At 34.9% G+C, this 20,703-nt stretch overlaps 1 protein-coding gene across 1 annotated transcript; it reads right to left on the bottom strand.

Moving 5' to 3' along the window:
- Positions 1-891: 891 nt before the first annotated feature.
- Positions 892-7,335, bottom strand: LOC126678144 (eukaryotic translation initiation factor 2 subunit gamma-like). Its single transcript, XM_050373033.2, has 7 exons — positions 7,130-7,335; positions 6,881-7,055; positions 6,703-6,805; positions 6,396-6,623; positions 5,454-5,672; positions 2,413-2,673; positions 892-1,372 (listed from the first exon to the last, which is right to left on the bottom strand). The coding sequence occupies exons 1-7, from the start codon at positions 7,233-7,235 to the stop codon at positions 1,070-1,072; spliced, it is 1,395 nt and encodes a 464-aa protein (XP_050228990.1). The 5' UTR covers positions 7,236-7,335; the 3' UTR covers positions 892-1,069.
- Positions 7,336-20,703: the final 13,368 nt, after the last annotated feature.

Raw genomic sequence — 20,703 nt, forward strand, 5'->3', positions numbered from 1 at the left:
ATATGCATTCATCTGTCTGAAGAACTGGAAAAGCGAAAAATGCAAATACCAAATAAGACCAAATGAGAGTTTAAAAACCAGATAAACCAAAACCATAATATTAAAGAATTTTAAAATGAGTTAATCCTTAATTTTACTAAATGTGAAATTATTCCACTATACAAACTTAATTTTCTTAGGTACTTTTACATCCAAAACTGGACTTTCTATTCTTTTTTATTATATGCGATAAACCATCAAATATGAAGATAGAGCCGTGCCGAAAAAGACACCTGAAAACCATGAACTATTGTCAGAAAGTACGCCGAAAGGGAGGTTTCGAACGTTCACTCGGACGCCCCAGTCAGTATTTTATAGGTGAAAGAATGTAGAAGAAAAAATTAATATTAAATCTGAAAATAAAAGAGAATACTTTAAGATTTTTTTTATTTTGTCAATTTATCCATTTTGCATTAGTTATAGAAATATAGTAATATCAATAAGGTATACATATTACTATATATAATTATATTAAAATAAATTATAACATGACAAACTAATTATAATCAAAACAGTGAAGTCTTTTTTTCTATAATTTATATTTTCATTCATCTAATCAAATTTGAAGAATTAAATACGTTAAAAATATTTATGGCAGTAAAGTGTGATATTATAAAATTAAAGGACCAATTAATATAATATCAAACTTCAAGGAAAATATAGTATAATATTTGTTGACTAACGGGGCAGATGACAGGAAAATTAAGGGGTGAGTTCAGTGAAATTTTTGAATGTTAGAGTCTAATTAGTATAATACGTTAAACCTCGGGGGTTAATTACATTGTAAAAAATGTATTCTTATACAAATGCATTATCAGAAATGAAGTTAAAAATAATTATTGGCGAAACACGAGCAGAAATCTAGGGATATTCTTTCTCTAAAAGACAAAAATAAGAAGAATCCCAGAAAATGTGATGAAATTGGGCAGCAGCCTGTTACATATCGTCAGTTGAAACAACTCTTGTTCAAAACTTGGACTATAAACAAAAAAAAGAAACACAAACAATACTAAACATCTGGAAGAGCAACTCAGAGAGGGCACGGTGGAACGTCAAGAGTTGCTCCAGCTTGAATCATTCCCCAACCAATTAGACGCCAATGCTTCTCAACTCGTCGGCTCAGTGCAATCTTCTCCCCCTTGTTGGTGCACACAGGAGATGTCAACTGCAGCTTCGCCAAATCATTCTTTACAGCAAGAATTCTAGCCCCAGTCGACATGGATCCTATGTTGAGCATCAGAATCTCTCCCTTTGCTAGCTTTGAAACTTTTCCTTGCTTCTCCGAACCCTTCGTCCTAACCCCAATAAGTCGTCGAAGAAGAAAGAAATTCACCTGCATCGTACAACTCCAAGTTATCAGCATCATTTAGCATTTGAAGACAGTGAATCTAAAACTACTGCTTACAAAAACAAATTAAAACATAAGCCATATAGGCAGAGCAGCAAGACAAATGCATAGTTATTAAAGGCAGAATGCGCTCTAAGGCACAAATGGGTACTAGTGCTCCGCATTTTGGGAAAAGGCAAAAACATTAACATAATAAAATGTATAAAAGTTATAAATAGATTTTTTAAATGTTAAATAAAAAAAACAGGCACAAACCTGATTTACTTGAGTAATTTTAAAAACAAAATTAAACCTCTTCAGCTAAAACCATCATCACATTTCTAAATTTTAATTTAGAGAATTACTCATCATCATCAAGATCAACAATTTATCACGAAAACATAACAGTAAAAAAAATTAAGTCATATTAAAAACAAACCCAATAAAAATTAATCACAAACCCAACAAAAAAATGATTAAATCAGAAAAATTGTGACAATAAAATATATAAGGAGTAAAAATTGATAGAAATAAAAAGAATAAAAGATATAGGTAAGGTTTAGGCTTCTTTTGTTGAAGATGAAAGGTTGTCTTCATCCTTCTTTTCGCTCTATATGATGATCGGTTGAAAGTTGTAGTTTACGTTTAGTTTTTCTTTTCCTTTTTTTCAGTTTTTGGGTAAAATAGAGTGCGAGTGGGTGTATAATAGATAATCAATAGAGAACTTAGGCCAAATAGTATTTTCTACTTCAGCAAATTCACACTCCAACTTGCCATTAGCAACAACAGGAATCTTCCCCGTTGTAAATAATGGAGGATTATTTTTTTGGATATAACAAGACCATTTAAATGCCAAATTATGCAGGGGTGGCACATGATTGCTTGCTCGCACAAATGTACCCTATCCAATCATTGCATAGACGAATGTCTCCTGCTTGGAAAAAGCAGACTACTGGCTTGACAAACTAAATTAGTACAAAAAGCATAAGTGCACGAGACATAAATCAAGAACCCAGAAAAACAGTGTAGCTTGTTCAGCTACTTACCTCAAGCTCAACAAAAACATCAGGAAGAGATCCAACATCTCCGAGAACTTGACCCACCAACCGATCAGCACGTGTCAAAGTGGGGTCCATGGTTGTACCAACACCAATTAGTCCTCCTGGCACTGCAAATTGTAGCTCATTCTGCTCAGCATACAATGAAACTATTCTTGTGTATATTGGTGTGCACTTAATACTTCCGGTCTCATCTTTAACAACAATCCCTGGACGAACTTCAATAAATTGATTGACCTTCAAAACACCCTACATACAACACATTTCAATAGAAGCACTCAGCATCGGCAATGTACTGCAAGGATAAAGTTATCCTTAGAGAGGTGCAAGATGCAAATACAACATACATGGAAGGTAACAGAATTTCTAAAACTTATACCTGGGAGGTTGATTTTGGAGCAATCATAATCATTCTTATTGAAGTTTTTTTTTCTGTTTTGAGATTTAGATAAATGTACTATAAGGAGTAATAAGAATCTGTTTATCAAGAAGCCATCTACTTTTTCTCTTGAAGTAATTAAACATTTAGTCCTTATAGTTTTATGCCAGCTTGTAAGATTGGTCTACTCTAAAAGCTTGAGGTTATCTTCTTTCAAACGAGGAAGCAAAACTTCAATTTTAAATCTCAAATTAATCCAGAATTACTAGGCACTATATCCTTATGATTTGTAAAAGGAAAGAGTAGATTCCCCCCATTACTGCTGACTGCTATGCATCTCTACGACTGCACAGAAGCAAGTTGCTTAAGAAATCAAAAAGGCATGCATCACCTCCATGCAAAATTGAACCAATCCAAACCTAATATGCAAAACACAAAACAGAAAGGGATAACGGAGATATCTACTGTCCAAACTAATGTGTTCAGTAGTGCACCTACACCGCCTCTGTTTACCGCATTTTCACCACATAACGCGGTAATTAAAAACTCATTTTTAATACAATTCTTTGGTACCTCTCTATATCTAAGTCCAAAAGCGAAACATGGCCACAAGATTAACCAGCTACAAACTCAGTAATTGATGAAAGATAGAAGATGTAATGCCGTCCCATTTAAAACTCAGAAGGGTAACAAACTTGTAAAATTTAATAGTACTGCATGAGGTGAATAGGTGGTGTTTTTCAGGTGGTGCAAACAGCAACTTCCACTTCACCTCATGGTTAAAGCTTTTGATTGTAAAACATCACAACCATACCAGAATGAAATTAAATTTAGGGAATTAAAGAGACGGAAAGAAAAAGTTGAGGAGAAACGAACTTCATTATTAAAATAGCAGAGAATAAAGAGAATACTGAAAGCTAGAATAATGTTAAACATTGAATACAGTGAGGCAATGTTTGAGTTACTTCTTTATAATCTACCGATTGTGCAAATCAATAGAATAATCATGAGTTTTAGATTTCATGGATTTTTTCAATCTCTCATTTGCTAATCTACTTCCAAATCCATGAGATCTATTGGTAGTGTTGGACTCGAAAAAATCAGTGGTCACAGACACAACAATTAACCCTTTTGTGAGGGAAGTTTCTAAAATCCGTTTGTTATGTGGGATTTATAAGGATGAGGTACTTTCCAAATCCATCAATTTCTCTCATTCTTGCAGCAAACACAAACATTAGCAAAATGAGTGGTTCAAGGATATTGACAAAAGAGACAAGGAAAACTATACAAGTGGAAGCACCTATTGCTACTGATTCAGTTACTCTGATAATTGCATAGCATATTCCAAAACATTCCCCAAAAAAGCAAGACATAGATACTTTTCATCATATTAAGTTAGCTCTAAGAAATATATAGACTTACTTCGCTAATTTGGCTATCAACAAATTAAATGAAGGGTCTTTTCTTTTCCTTCTCCTTTCTTCCCAACTGAGATAGAATGGTGCACATAATATGAAAAGATACTAGAGTAATTGACTCTAGAATTTGAATAAATGTTCACCTTTGAGATAATGTCCTAGGAAGCTTAAAGATATGAAGTTGTAATGTTCTAATAGACTTGAGGGTCAATTAAATTTTATACTCCCTCCGTCTCGTAAAAATAGAGAAAATAGCTACTTTTTTGGTCTCACAAATATAGAAAAAAGTAATATTAGTTAATTATAAAAAAAGATTAAAATACCCTTATAGTTTATCACATCAACATCAATGGAATTATAGGTCCAATGTATAACCTTATACATATGAAATTCTATTGGACAATATTTATGTAGTTGCTTTTGATTTTGTATAACATTAATTTATACTGATTTATATTTTAAAAATTTAAAAGGATAAATTAGAAATTTTATAACAAATTAACTATAACTAACTTCTTAATTCTTGTTAAAGCGCAACTTTTATACCTTTACGGGACGAGAGGAGTATTAGGTTTAAATTGTGATTTAGGTCTATTAAATAAGTCAGGAAATTACTCTATAGACACTCTCTAGTACATGTTCATCAAGCAATCCTCCGTTTGTAAATTTAGTTGTCAAATAAGTCTTGTGACAGAGTCTACTCTATGTTATTAATCAGTCGCTTATATATAAATTTTAAGTCATTAATGTAGTCTTTCATATTGATGCTATTTCTCAAGGTGCTAGACAATAACAATGTTGACTACCCACACTAAATTGATTGGTCAAATTGGATCAACAATGAACTCTCTATTATTCTAGATTGCTTCCAACTTAAATTATTTTTAGTTAAAATAACAGTTACACTCCTGTCTTGCTTACAACTAAAACTCTCTTGTAGTTAATATTAGATTCGGTCATCGAACAAACAGTAGAATTTGAAAATCAGCAAAGCAGCCAGTGCCTGACACCATATAAAGCTAGATTACATCACTAAGCAATCTGATTGAAAGATACTACACATTTGGTTCTGCAATCCTATTCGTAAAATCATCCGGCAAATGTAGCTCATCTTTCTCCAATATTACTACACTTAAATATAACCCCATTTCACCAATTAAATGCAAACATAAAGCAAAAGTAATTAAGACAAAAGAGAAGAAAAATAAAAAGGAGGCATTTTGGAAACATACCCTGAAGATGCTTCCACCAGCTACACCACCTCTTATCTCATCAACCTCAAACCCAGGCTTGTTGACGTCAAAAGAGCGAATAACAATCATATTAGGTGGTGAGATGAAGTTCCTCTCTGGAATGGGGATTTTTTTCACAATGTATTCGCAAACGACATCAATATTGTACTTCAGCTGTGCGGAAATTGGCACCACTGGAGCACCATCAGCAACAGTTCCCTGCAAAGGAAATTCTACATGAATTAGTTTGATGCATATCCTACACATTTACCCTCAGACGTTATACAAAGCAACATCATAATAGAATAGGAAAAACAAAATGCACTCCATAGATATCATAAACTTTATAAGATAGAGTTCCTTTGTAACTTTTCATCTGGATTTTTCTAAACAATTAATGTTATTCTTATGATGATTGACTATCAGTGTATCAATATACTTCTTTTTTACTTCCATTTATTGAAACTTTTTTCTTGTAGGATTTAAATATGCTAAATATAGATAGAGAAAAAAATTAGAAATAGATTCCGAGGCTCCACTAATAGGGAAAATAAGGAGCAACATTTGTCGAAAGTGAAGTGAGATTGGACAAAGGAAAACGAGGAATGAAAGAGCCGTTGTAAAGTTTTTTCTCTTTTATTCCACCATTGATACTATCTATGTTTCTACCATAGGTCCATAGCCCAAAAAACATGCTTTTTCTTCAAGGACAAAGTTTTGAAATGCAATAATGGATATTTAAAATAAAACTGAGATGTGAATCGGTGTATATTAACCTATGCATATACAGCAATTGTACTCTTGGTAGTCTAATTCGAAAAGAAAGAAGACATTGAGAAATACTGTTATAACGAAAGGAAAGTGGGAAGTAAAACAATTGGAAATAAGAAGAGTGAACCTAGGAAGTGCTATTTTAAAATAAAGATAAATGGAAAAAGGAACCTGAATAAATTTCTGAATGGCCTCATGTTGGTTGATTGCTACATTTTCTTGAATGAGATCAACTTTATTCTGAAGAATGATGATATGCTGGAGACGCATAATTTCAACAGCAGCAAGATGCTCAGAAGTCTGCGGTTGGGGGCAGCTTTCATTTGCGGCGATTAGAAGCAATGCTCCATCCATAATGGCAGCTCCATTAAGCATTGTAGCCATGAGGATGTCATGGCCCTAGGGGAAAGAAATAACATAAACTGGTAAAACAAATGTAGGAAGAGCAGCCTAAGCAGTAAGCAAAGCATGAGCATACCGGGCAATCGACAAAGGAGACGTGTCTCAACAACTTCATACGGCAGTTCTCGAAGGCGGGCACATCACACATGGGACTATCTTCCTTTCCACTTCCATAAGCCCTACAAAAAGAAGCATGAAATAACAAAACTAAACTAAACCAAGGGATTCAAAAAAAAGAAGTAATAGAAAGTTACTTGTAGCACATAGGGCGGGGACATCTATCATCTTCACACTTGTATATCTTGGCATTTGCATAGCCAAGCTTAATAGTAATATTACGTTCCAACTCGTTCTTAAACCGAACAGTCTGCACACCCGAAATAGCTTTGACAACAGTGGACTTGCCGTGAGCCACATGGCCAATTGTGCCTGAAATGGGTGGATCTCTGGTTATTCAAACCATTCAAACATAAAAAAAAAAAAGGGGGGGACGATTGAGTTACCTATGTTGATAGTGGCCTGACGGGATATAACTTCGGGAGAAAGTGGATGCAACTTTGTCACATCCAATTTACTCAAGTCCTGCTCCATTAAACCTTTCTTCGACATCTTGTTTTCTTTTGCAATGGACAGGCCGGCAATTTGCAGTTCAGTAGAGGCAAAAAGAAGCTGATAACCAAAACCCTAAAATAATTAAGCACCTCTTCTTTCTCATTTTGATGTTTATACCAAACCATAAATTAGCATCTCACAAATTACAAGGCAAAAGTTGTATATTCACCCCTAAACTATAACCATCGTTTATCTTTCATCCTATTTCTTTTTTACTTTCTATTTATACCCCAACTTTGTGCAAATTAAATGGGGGTTCGACCCGACTGATTTTGAAGAGCCGCTCTTTTGCTATCATGAAATGAATTGAACTATATCAGCAGATGGGAAAAACATCAAACAAGAGTTTGTAGCAGTGTTTTATAAACCGGACCGTCCGGTCGAACCGGTTACATCAGGAACCGGCCAGTGATCCGGTCTAAAACTGTGAAAAAACGGAATTTATGGTCGAACCAAATCGAACCGGGAGTTGAACCAGTGAATCAGATGTTGAACCGGTAAAAAACCGGAGGACCATAATTTTTTAAATTTTTTAAAAATTTATTAAACTGGTTCATAAAAATGTATTAAACTGGTTCATAATTCTTCTCATATATTTTTGTTGTTAATTAATGTTAATGGGTAAGGGACATGCAACAACTAAATCAGACAGAAATGAAAATTTTAATTGCTATGGTTTAATATTATAAATATATTTAGCTGGTTTGATTTGATATTACAAAAAATTAGTCATTTCGTACGATTTATCTTGAATATAAAAAAGTTAGTTTAATTTTAATGTAAACAGAGTCTATTAAATCATCTGGATTTAATTTTATAAATTTTAGTTCGATTTGATTTAAAAAATAAAAGAAAAAATTTATTTTGATTCAATCTTATTAAATTTGAACCGAATACATAACCCAATTACAAGGAGATTCGAATTATTTGTTAACGCAAACCAAAAATTACAATAAATACTCGTGGAATCTAATGTATTTATATTTGGACCTTTTTACAAATTTACTAGAGTAACCGAAAAAAAGTAATATATGTATTCATGAAAATCAAATTGTCTCAAAAACCATCGAATTTTTAGTTTTTTTTTTCAATAGCACTCTAATCTTGTAAAATCGTCAATTCTACTCTATTACGCCTTTTTAACTTTCAATTATATCTTGAAGTATTAAATTGGTCTCTTTTTTACTCGGATAAAATTTAAATAAATCATTTATTTTTGCATATATTTTAAACAGTCTTTAATTTTATAAATAGAACAAAAAACTCTTCTTCTCTAAAAATTTAAAAAATAATAATAATCTTTTTATTTATAAATTAATTAAATTAATTTTTTATATTTAATTCGACATTTAAATGCCTCTAACTGTGCTTTAGCCTTTAAAGCAGGTTCCTTTGTTTACTTTTCTTAAGAGTTCTTCAACTCTTGGATATTCTTTATGTAGGTCATCTCATGGAGAAGTAAATTTCCAATAAGTTCATCGGTTCTCAACTTGCTCAAATTATGAGACTCTTCAATAGCAGTTATCTTCGGTTGCCGATCTAAGAGAGGCAATGAACGAAGAATTTTACCATTGATTTCACCAATAGTATAATGCTTACCAAACTTCTTGAGATTGGTAGCAATGGAAAGAAGTCTATTGGTGGTATCGTGTGACATTCTCATTTGCTTGTTCTTAAAAGTTTCATATTCTCCAATGAGAAGTTCAACCTTCTTTTTCTTGACTTGAATCGTTCCTTCATGGTAGTTCTCAAGAATCTTCCACATGTCTTTAGCCGTTGTGCAATGTTGAACTCTTCCTTACTCTTCTCTACACAAAGAAGAAAAAATCACACAAATAGTCTTCCGGTTGAGAGCATTAGCTTGGATGCGATACTAAGTTCATTCTTTTCTTGGTCAAGGTATATGATAATATCATCCTTCACTTGAGTAGGAGCAACATAACCATTAATAATCATATGCCACAAGTAAACGCCATTCATATCAAAGATAATTTTCCATACGGAATTTTAAATTAGGATAATCTGTTCCATCAAAGAAGGGACACTACTAGAAAACATCCATTTAGCGACGGATTTTTCCACATGTCTTTAGCCATTGTGCAATGTTGAACTCTTCCTTACTCTTCTCTACACAAAGAAGAAAAAATCACATAGCCTTCCGGTTAAGAGCATTAGCTTGGATGCGATCCTTAGTTCATTCTTTTCTTGGCCAAGGTATAAGATAATATCATCCTTCACTTGGGTAGGAGCAACATAACCACTAAGAATCATAAGCCACAAGTAAACGCCATCCATATCAAAGATAATTTTCCATACGGAATTTTAAATTAGGATAATCCGTTCCATCAAAGAAGGGACACTACTAGAAAATAGCCATTTAGCGACGAATTTTTCCGTCGTTAAATGGCTAAATTTTATCGCTACACAAGTTTAGCGACGGACAAGGTCCGTCGCAACATTTCTGGTCGCAAAACTAAACAGCGACGGAACAAAAAATTTGCGACGGATTTTTAAAATATTAGCGACTGATTCAGCGACGGATCATTTAAATCCGTCACTAATTTTTAAAAATAAAAAAAATTAATTTTTTAATTTAAAAAGTAAAATGAAATATTATTTAATGCTTACCAAGCTTCTTGAGATTGGTAGCAATGGAAAGAAGTCTATTGGTGGTATCGTGTGATATTCTCATTTGGCTTGTTCTTAAAAGCTTCATATTCTCCAATGAGAAGTTCAACCTTCTTTTTCTTGACTTGAACCGTTCCTTCATGGTAGTTCTCAAGAATCTTCCACATGTCTTTAGCCGTTGTGCAATGTTGAACTCTTCCTTACTCTTCTATACACAAAGAAGAAAAAATCACACAAATAGCCTTCCGGTTGAGAGCATTAGCTTGGATGCGATCCTTAGTTCATTCTTTTCTTGGCCAAGGTATATGATAATATCATCCTTCCCTTGAGTAGGAGCAACATAACCATTAATAATCATATGCCACAAGTAAACGCCATCCATATCAAAGATAATTTTCCATACGGAATTTTAAATTAGGATAATCCGTTCCATCAAAAAAAGGACATTACTAGAAAACAGCCATTTAGCGACGGATTTTTCCACATGTCTTTAGTCGTTGTGCAATGTTGAACTCTTCCTTACTCTTCTCTACACAAAGAAGAAAAAATCACATAGTCTTCCGGTTAAGAGCATTAGCTTGGATGCGATCCTTAGTTCATTCTTTTCTTGGCCAAGGTATAAGATAATATCATCCTTCACTTGGGTAGGAGCAACATAACCACTAAGAATCATATGCAACAAGTAAACGCCATCCATATCAAAGATAATTTTCCATACGGAATTTTAAATTAGGATAATCTGTTCCATCAAAGAAGGGACACTACTAGAAAATAGCCATTTAGCGACGAATTTTTCCGTCGTTAAATGGCTAAATTTTGTCGCTACACAAGTTTAGCGACGGAGAAGGTTCGTCGCAACATTTCTGGTCGCAAAACTAAACAGCGACGGAACAAAAAAAATTGCGACGGATTTTTAAAATATTAGCGACTGATTTAGCGACGAATTTAAATCTGTCACTAATTTTTAAAAATAAAAAAAATTAATTTTTTAATTTAAAAAGTAAAATGAAATATTATTTAATGCTTACCAAGCTTCTTGAGATTGGTAGCAATGGAAAGAAGTCTATTGGTGGTATCGTGTGATATTCTCATTTGGCTTGTTCTTAAAAGCTTCATATTCTCCAATGAGAAGTTCAACCTTCTTTTTCTTGACTTGAACCGTTCCTTCATGATAGTTCTCAAGAATCTTCCACATGTCTTTAGCCGTTGTGCAATGTTGAACTCTTCCTTACTCTTCTATACACAAAGAAGAAAAAATCACACAAATAGCCTTCCGGTTGAGAGCATTAGCTTGGATGCGATCCTTAGTTCATTCTTTTCTTGGCCAAGGTATATGATAATATCATCCTTCACTTGAGTAGGAGCAACATAACCATTAATAATCATATGCCACAAGTAAACGTCATCCATATCAAAGATAATTTTCCATACGGAATTTTAAATTAGGATAATCCGTTCCATCAAAGAAGGGACATTACTAGAAAACAGCCATTTAGCGACGGATTTTTCCACATGTCTTTAGTCGTTGTGCAATGTTGAACTCTTCCTTACTCTTCTCTACACAAAGAAGAAAAAATCACGCAAATAGCCTTCCGTTTAAGAGCATTAGCTTGGATGCGATCCTTAGTTCATTCTTTTCTTGGCCAAGATATATGATAATATCATCCTTTACTTGAGTAGGAGCAACATAACCATTAAGAATCATTATGCCACAAGTAAACGCCATCCATATCAAAGATAATTTTCCATACGGAATTTTAAATTAGGATAATCCGTTTCATCAAAGAAGGGACACTACTAGAAAACAGCCATTTAGCGACGGATTTTTCCGTCGTTAAATGGCTAAATTTCGTCGCTAAACAAGTTTAGCGACGGAATTTCTGGTCGCAAAACTAAACAGCGACGGAACAAAAAAAATTGCGACGGATTTTTAAAATATTAGCGACGGATTTAGCGACGAATTTAAATCTGTCACTAATTTTTAAAAATAAAAAAAAATAAAAAATAATAATTTTTTTAATTTTAATAGTAAAATGAAATATTATTTAATCGGTCGCCCACCGTCACCCCACCCGCTATACACCGCACACTGTCACACACCTGCAATTTTCGGGAATTTCTCAACTTCCTAGTAGGTCACCATTCCTTCACATTGCTCCAAGCCATTCCTCTTTAACCCTGTAGTTCTCGCGCGCGTAGTTCCATGTTAACCAACTCCGATTATTATTATATATTTATGTATATTAAATTTAAATATAACTCAAAGTAACGAAATGTTACTCTCACAATTTACTCCCGTATTATAAAATAATTATTTTTAAATAAATATTGTATAATAATTAATTAAAAAAATAAATTATTACTTTTACAATTTACTCCCGCATTCTAATTTAATAAATTATTTATATTTTATTTTGTTAATAAATAATTTTTTTGTTAATAAATAATTTTTTTGTTAATAAAATTTATTTTTTAATAAATAATTTATTTTTAATAAATAATTATTTTTTAATAAATAATTATTTTTTAATTTATAATTATTTTAATTTATAATTATTTTTTTAATAAATAATTATTTCTAATTAATAATTTTTTATAAAAAATACTTTTAGCGACGGATTTTATAATCCGTCGCTAAAAGTGAAAAAAAATTGGCGGGGACTTTTTGCGACAGAATTTCCGTCGCTAAAAGTGGCGGGATTCAAATATTTTTTAGGATTTAGCAACGGATTTCAAATCCGGCGCTAAATCCGTCGCTAAATTATATATTAGTGTCGACTGTTTTCTAGTAGTGTGACTAAGAGTATAAGTGAAGTTTTCGATAGCCATTTGGATCGAAGAACTCGCAATTAAGCAATAAGATGAGTAATCTAGCTCTGATGCCAATTGAAATTCCAAATGCTACCTTAGAGGGGGGTGAATAAGATATTTTAAAAATCTAAAGGAGTTTAAGAGAAAGAAAATAGACACAAGGAATTTAGAGTGGTTCGCATCACAACTCGATCGTACGCCACTACTCAATTAAAGATTGAGATTTTGATAATCCACTAAATATGTATTTTAAAGCTTAACACTAACTAATACAAAGAGATTTTCTAGAGTTCATCTTAAACTCACAAAGTGATTTCTCAAGGCTAATCACAAATCCACAAACACTAAATGATTAATCAAAAAATTGATAATAAAAAAAACAATCAATATAATTTGATGCACAATAAATGTTTAGAAATAAAAAAATTAAATGCTTTGTAATCTTGATTTTTGATAAAGTGTCTAACCACATAAATGTGGTAGACAAGGGATATTTATAACCCCCACAACAAGCCCTTAAGTCTTTTAGAGGAAAACTCAATTTTGTGTTGAAAAGCACCCTATCGTGCCCGTGATCCCTCTTGTCACGCCCATGATATTCAAACGTTAGGGATTCTTTTAATGGGGACAAGCCAGGTGTCATCCTTTGGTAGGAGTGCTCAGAAAGAGTCGCTGGACCTCCAACGGTCACATACATCGCGCCCGAGATCCATTGTGTAGCGCCCGAGATATAAGTCAAAACTCTAAGAGTTTTGGCTAACCATTTGTCGTGCCCCTGATGAGGTGTATCACGCCCGAGATTTTAGTATCATGCCCGCGATGTCAAAGGCATCTCGGACGCGAAATGCTACTGGAACTTGTCGAAAACTTGGTTTTTTGATTCTCGCTAGAAAGCTCCGATTCGACCTGGGATTGTTTCTACATGTTCCTAAACACTAATAAACATGATTAGGCTATTTAAATTGATTGTCAAACTCAAAATTAGGGTTCAAATGGGACTTGATCCAACAGTTTTAAAAAAAACTCAAACTGTAATATATTTTAAAGTGCCTTATTAACTTTGAAACTAGAGGAAATCATAAATCGCATTAATCTTAAATTTAAAGATAGAGAGAAATGTTTTATCCATTGCTTTTATGATTGGTTGAATTGTATATGTTTAATCCAATATGACAGTATCACATAACATTTTGTTCTAATATCTGGATACGTATAAATACTTTTTTATTTCAAATGCGGCTTGCCTAAGAATGTAGATGAAATGTTTGATGAAATTCCTATGAGATATTTTCTATCTTGTGTCAATTGTGGATTTGGTTAAATAAATAACATCTTTTATAAATCGTCAATCAAATTTCAACAACACTTTTGATGCATCACTAGTAAATTTTTGCTATATTCAGAAAAAGGTAACCGATACTTCTTTATATCTATTATCATCTCTTGTTTCCTTTTGATAATCGTATATTTAATTAATTTCTTATTTATTTAATTCAACAAGTCAAATTAACTCATAATTTATCAAAATCAGTCAGACTGTTGAAATATTTTATTTATTTTCAAAAACTGACTACTTTTTAGTTTAATTTAATTATTAAAAATAATGTTTACAATAAGAATTGATGGATACCGAATCCTATCCTATCCATTCCCAGACGATAACGGACTCCCGTCCAAAGGGCCAAACCAGACGAAACAGACGGCTGAATCCACAAGATCCTCCTCGACTGGAATACCACATCATCCGATAGGAAGAATACCGAATCCCTGAGGACTCGGACAAAGCGTGTCGACCCTGGGATTCGGATTGATTATCATATCTGCTAAATATCCTCGGGTATCTTTCCTATTTGGATACAAACTCCAACCTAGGAAGATAACCTCCAACTTAGTAAGACGAGACTATTTATGAAGACGTTCATAAACAGGACTCATGTCTGGATAAGGAATATCACTCCTAATCAGGGTCAAACCCTACAAAATAGGATTCACCTTCCTATTATAACTCTATAAGGTATACTATCATCTACTATAAAAGGAGTTTGAGGTATGCCTAAACACACAATTACAATATATACACAAAACTCTGCTTAAGCTCAATATTGACTTTAGCATCGGAGAGTTAATCGGACAACCACCGTCCGGTTAGCTTCTACCCTGTTTTGCAGGTCATACAACCGGATCAGAAGGCGGACTCCATCGATTGGCACCGTCTGTGGAAAAAGCTTAACTTCAATTCGAAAGAGCTTTTCTGAACTCAAATAAATACTATTGAAAAAGATGACTTCTGACAGAATGAACCTGAAAGACAAACAGCCGATGGATCCCAAAATCTGTCAACATATGTCGGAGGTAATCAACGTTGCCGAAGATGGAATTCATGGCTCTGCTGGAAAGAGTAACACTGGAGGAACCTATTTTCTACTCCCCAGTACCAGACCAACCCAATCAGAGGAAGCAACCCAATTGCTTTCCCCAATCTAGAAACTATTGGAGAACAAACGCCAGGCATGGCGGCACAAGAGATGTACAACGAGATCCTGAAGGAAGTATTGGAAGCTGTCCAGACAAATTTGGACAGATTGGCTAACGAGGCCAAGAGAACAAATGATAACCATGATGAGACCATGAAGACCCTAAGGGAAAATTTCAGCCCATCTTCTACTAGACGAAGGTGCATGACAGAAAATGCAAATCCAGGCCACCAAGGACCAGTCAAAGGAAGAAATGAAAAGGAACGAACGAGGAAACAAAGGATGAAACGAGAGGAGAAACGAAGGGGAAGAGATCCCAAAAAATCAGGAGCACAGAAAAGATGATTCCGAAGAAGAAAATCCGAGAGAGACGCCCAAAAACGGGGAAAATCAAGACGATGCCTAAAAAAGCAAAGCTGCACATGTCGCTGAGGAAGATCTGGAAGAAAAGAACGCCAAAGCACTAAAAAGCTGAAATCTGAAGAGCTGGACATAGACGACCTAAGGTGAAGGGTTCGCCCCTCTCAGCCGAGATAATGGAAGAAACGATCCCCTACAACATGAAGTTGCCCACCTTGCCAACTTTTAATGGAGAAGGAGATCTGAGGGACCATACGTCCATATTTACCGCCACCATGGGACTTTTAAGCGTATCAGACGCGATCTTGTGTCGCGTGTTCCCAACCACCCTCACAGGATCCGCCCAGAGATGGTATAATAAACTCAAGCCATGGTCGATCAGGAGCTTCGCCTCACTATCAACAAAATTTCTCAACAGGTACCTCACTATTATACCAACCAAAACGACCACCAGCATCCTGAGGTCGTGCATTCAGGAGGAAGGAGAAACGCTAAGAAGCTACATCGAGCGATTTAACAAGTAAACTATGAAGATAGACAACTTGAATGTCGACATGGCAACTGAAGCACTACGAGAAGGAACGCAATTCGGCAAATTAGTGGATAAACTACTGGTCAACAAACCCACCACTTTCTCAAACCTGATGGGCATAGCCCAAAAATACTTCGAGCTGGATGAAGGCCGCAGGGCTATTCGTGGAAAAGAGGTGAAAGGGAAGGAATCAAAGAAAAAACCCAAAGAGAAGTCAAAATCAAGATCAGAAGATAGGAGGGGAAGACCTGAAGAGAGCAGGCGTTTCGCCCCAGGGGTCGTACCTTCGATGAACGCAATTACACACCGCTGAGTACCAGCCGAACCAACGTCCTCATGTGGATCAAGGAGAATGTGAAGAACGTGGTATGGCCACCTAAGATGAAAGCTGAAATTAGAGACACTAGGAAGTTCTGCAAATTTAATGAAGATTACGGGCACAAAACGGACGAGTGCCGACACCTAAAAGTAGAAATAGAATTAATGATAGATGCAGGCAAGCTGAGAAAGTTCATAGCTCACAAAACAAAGAGCAGTGATAAGGGAGAAAAGAGAAGTAGAGATGACAAGGGAAAAGAAAGGAAGAAGAGAGGCCATCTAAGATTCTGGGAACTATACACATGATCAATGGAGGAGGGCATAGCAGTTCGACCATCAGAAGAAAACAGAGCAGAGAAGTAATGAATATCAAAGAGACACAAATGCCACCGATGATCTTTGACGTAGAGGACTACGAGCATGTGAAAGCACCTCATAATGACGCTCTGGTGGTAACAACCATCATCGAAAATTGGAACATGGAGCGAATCCTCATTGATGAAGGAAGTGTTGTAAATCTAATGATGAATGATGCGTATAAGATGCTAGGAGCGACCGCAGCAAGGTTGCGTCGAGTACCGATCCCGCTATTTGGACTCGGATGCCCCTCAATCAACCCGCTAGGTGCTGTCTCTCTAGAGGTCATAATCGGCCCGGAAAGGGGGATCAACAAGAAGGTCATGTGCCTATTCAACATAGTGGACATGGAACTGACATGTAATGCAATCCTTGGAAGACCATTCCTCCATGATTCAGCTGCAGTAACCAGTATAAGAGCCCATGCAATGAAAGTACCGACTGAGAAGGGAGTATTAATGTTGAGAGGAGATCAGAATATTGCCAAGAAATGCTACGATGAATCCGTCGTGGATCTTCAAAAAAACAAACCAGAGAAGAAAGGAGAGTATAGGAGTCAAATAACCCATCGCTAGTAAAGACATTGTGTCATACCCGATGGCGTTACAATTATCTTTAAATTTTTGTAAGCAGTTATTATATTAATAAAAATTCAGTTTTCAAGTAATATATGATCCATCAAACGCGGAAAAAGGAATGGGAAAATAAGCGAAACGCCAAAAGCAGAGTTTAGAATAACTCGAGCAAGGCGAAATGATAAAAATCAGAGTTTAGATTAACTCTCACATAAGGTGAAACGCCAAAATCAGAGTTTAGATTAACTCTTAAATAAGGCGAAACGCCAAAAAAAGACAGAGTTCAAATTAACTCTAAAATAATATGAAACAAGCAAAGTCTAAATCAACTCGGAGAACACAAGGAACGTTTCAAAAGAGAGTTTAGACTATATCTCGGAAATACAAAAACATCGACAATTATAAAGTAAAGCACATGCGAACCAATCAAGCAAAATTCAAAGCGAAAGTAAAATAAACCAAGCATTCGAATAAAATTCAGCAACAGAGAAAGAACCATATATTCAAAGAAAGTACAAGTTACAAAATCACTAAAGTAATACAAAAAAGGCGAAGGCCGAAAAATCAAAAATCTACTTTCCTAATGAACGATCCTTCGCCATCTTCTCGAGCAATTCATGAGCTATGGCCTGAGGAATCGGTTTGGCAGCAGCATCTACTTCAGGCTCGCCCATCGGAACGTCCTGATCTATTTTGAAACCGGAAAGCAGATTGTTAGATGAAGAAGACATCCTACAAAAAAAAAGAACAAAATTAGAAATAAATACCTTCAAGAAATGCATAGTGAAGATCCACCAAACCACGCGAATGATCTTTCGAAGGAAGCCATCGACACCGAACGTGACTGTTCACCAAAACTTCTAAAACAGGACCCTGAAATATACTATGAAATAACAAATCAAAAGCAAGGATCAACTCGGATAAGTTCAAAGGAGAAGGATAATTTGAAAGACGATAAATAGAAAAACCATCCGGAAAATAAAACAAAGCAAAGTTATGAGTAACTATGATAAAGCGTCTTCGCCAACCATTTTCCACGCAGGGAATATAGATAGAAGAACGACCCTTACGACCTATAGCGAAAACGAAACAACTATCGCATTTCTTTAACTCTACAAAGTAATAAAAAACATTAAGAGAAGAGGATTGACCCCAAAACCTACACGCTTCGACAAAAGCGAGAAGGACTCTAATAGTCCCAGGATGAAGCTCCCCTAGTGAGATCCTTAAATCTCTACATAACTCTACTAAGAAAGGATCTAAAGGAAACCAAAGACCAGCAGCAAGATGCTCCTCAAAGATGATAGCTCTGTAAGGCAAACCAGAAGACCCAAAAACAGGTTTCCCGAAACCAGGAAGCTTAACTCTATACTCAGAAGGGAAGTTATATTTATAATATATATCCCGGACCTCATCTTTGCTAAGGCAAGAATCGGTAACAGCCATTGAGGCATATTCCGTCTTCGTCCTCCTAGCCGCCATTCTAAACAGGAACATGAATTACACGAGATTGGAAAACAAGAAGATCAAACAAGGTAAATAACGAAGAACACCAAGAACAACAAGAGAATTCTACCTAGAAATTAATGAAACCGAGAAGTTAAAAGATGCGAAAGCTACTCAGAATAAAGAAGTAAATCTAAATCTCTAAACCAACCACAAGGAGTACCTGGAAATTAAAGCTTCAAAAATATGAAAGCAAAATCAAATGTTCAGAGAAACAAGAATGATTTTAGAGAAGCAAGTGCGAATTCAGAATGCGAAAATGATTTGAAAAAAGTGAGAATGGAAATAGGAGTCATGAACAGTTTATATACAAGTTAAGCAGGACATGAACAGACACTTGTCTTAAAATTAAGTTACAACAAAGAATCAGCAAACGACACGTGGAAGAGAGAAGAAAAATAAAAATCTTGCTTGAAAAGAAAAACGACTCGACAGAATATAAAACGACTCACCTCCAAAAGAGCTACAATCTACCAAGGCATAAATACCAAGACTTCAGCTCGCTTGCGCGGGGGGGGGGGGGGGGAAGCTAATGATGGATACCAAATCCTATCTTAAGTACAATGGAACCGAGTCACAGGTGATCCATTCTCAGACGATAACGGACTCCCGCCCAAAGGGCCAAACCAGACAAAACAGGCGGCCGAATCCACAGGATCCGCCTCGACTGGAATACCACATCATCCGATAGGAAGAATACCGAATCCCTGAGGACTCGGACAAAGCGCGTCGACCCTGGGATTCTGACAGATTATCAGATCTGCTAAATATCCTCGAGTATCTTTCCTATTTGGATACAAACTCCAACGTAAGAAGATAACCTCCATTTTAGGAAGACGAGACTATTTAGGAAGACGTTCCTAAATAGGACTCATGTCTAGAAAAGGAATATCACTCCTAATCAGGGTCAAACCCTACAAAATAGGATTCACCTTCCTATTATAACTATACAAGGTATACTATCATCTACTATAAAAGGAGTTTGAGGTATGCTTAAACACACAATTACAATATATGTACAAAACTCTGCTTAAGCTCAATACCGACTTTAGCATCGGAGAGTCAATCGGACAACCACCGTCCGGTTTGCTTCTACCCTGTTTTGCAGGTCATATAACCGGATCAGAAGGCAGACTCCATGAAGAATCATTTTATTGAACAAATAGTATTTCAAATTATTATTAGAGTGTACATCAATTTCAATAATCTAATACTGTAAAATTTTACTTTATCACTAGAATGTTTTGATTAAGGAAACTATTAGATTGTATCGTTAACTATGATCTTTTATTTGGCGTGATTTTATATCACATTTTCACTTTAAAAGCATCTTAATGATATTTTTTTCTATTAAAGAGCGTATTTGAATAAATAAAAAGTATTTTTAATAATAACATAGAAAATTAATCTAAATTAAGTGAAATTTTAATTTTAGAGATTATAGAGTTTAAAATGCAAAAGTTAATTAATTGCGAAAGAAGTAACAAAGTATAGTATACACGTGTGTTTTCTAAAATATAAATTTGTTTTGAATCATTAAATTTGGAGAGTTAAACAGGTTTTTATTTTATTTTTGAATATAAAAAGTCCATTAAAGCATTGTTTTACTTTTAAATTTTGGGATAATGTCATAAAAAAATCACGAACTTTACACGTTTTCTCATTTTAATCATGCACTTTAAATTTTCTCATTTTCATGCACGAACTACCATTTTTTCTCAAATTCATGCACGGTACTGAGGTGTCACGGCTCCATTGGTGTAATTCGCTGAGGTGGAGGTCATTTTACACCAACGAATGAGTGCCACCTCAGCACCGTGTATGAATTTGGGAAAAAGTGTTAGTTCGTGTATGAAAATGAGAAAATTTAAACTTCGTGATTAAAATGAGAAAATGTGTAAAGT

Source organism: Mercurialis annua, linkage group LG4 (genome assembly GCF_937616625.2).
Source record: "Mercurialis annua linkage group LG4, ddMerAnnu1.2, whole genome shotgun sequence".
Taxonomy (NCBI): domain Eukaryota; kingdom Viridiplantae; phylum Streptophyta; class Magnoliopsida; order Malpighiales; family Euphorbiaceae; genus Mercurialis; species Mercurialis annua.

What these genes read in the sequence shown, in the direction of transcription:
- LOC126678144 (XM_050373033.2), bottom strand. Translation starts at nt 7,235, where the DNA reads ATGTCGAAGAAAGGTTTAATGGAGCAGGACTTGAGTAAATTGGATGTG. An exon ending in TCAGGCCACTATCAACATAG is followed by an intron (nt 7,056 to 7,129) that starts GTAACTCAATCG and finishes CACCCATTTCAG; the next exon opens with GCACAATTGGCCATGTGGCT. An exon ending in CCCCGCCCTATGTGCTACAA is followed by an intron (nt 6,806 to 6,880) that starts GTAACTTTCTAT and finishes TTCTTTTTGTAG; the next exon opens with GGCTTATGGAAGTGGAAAGG.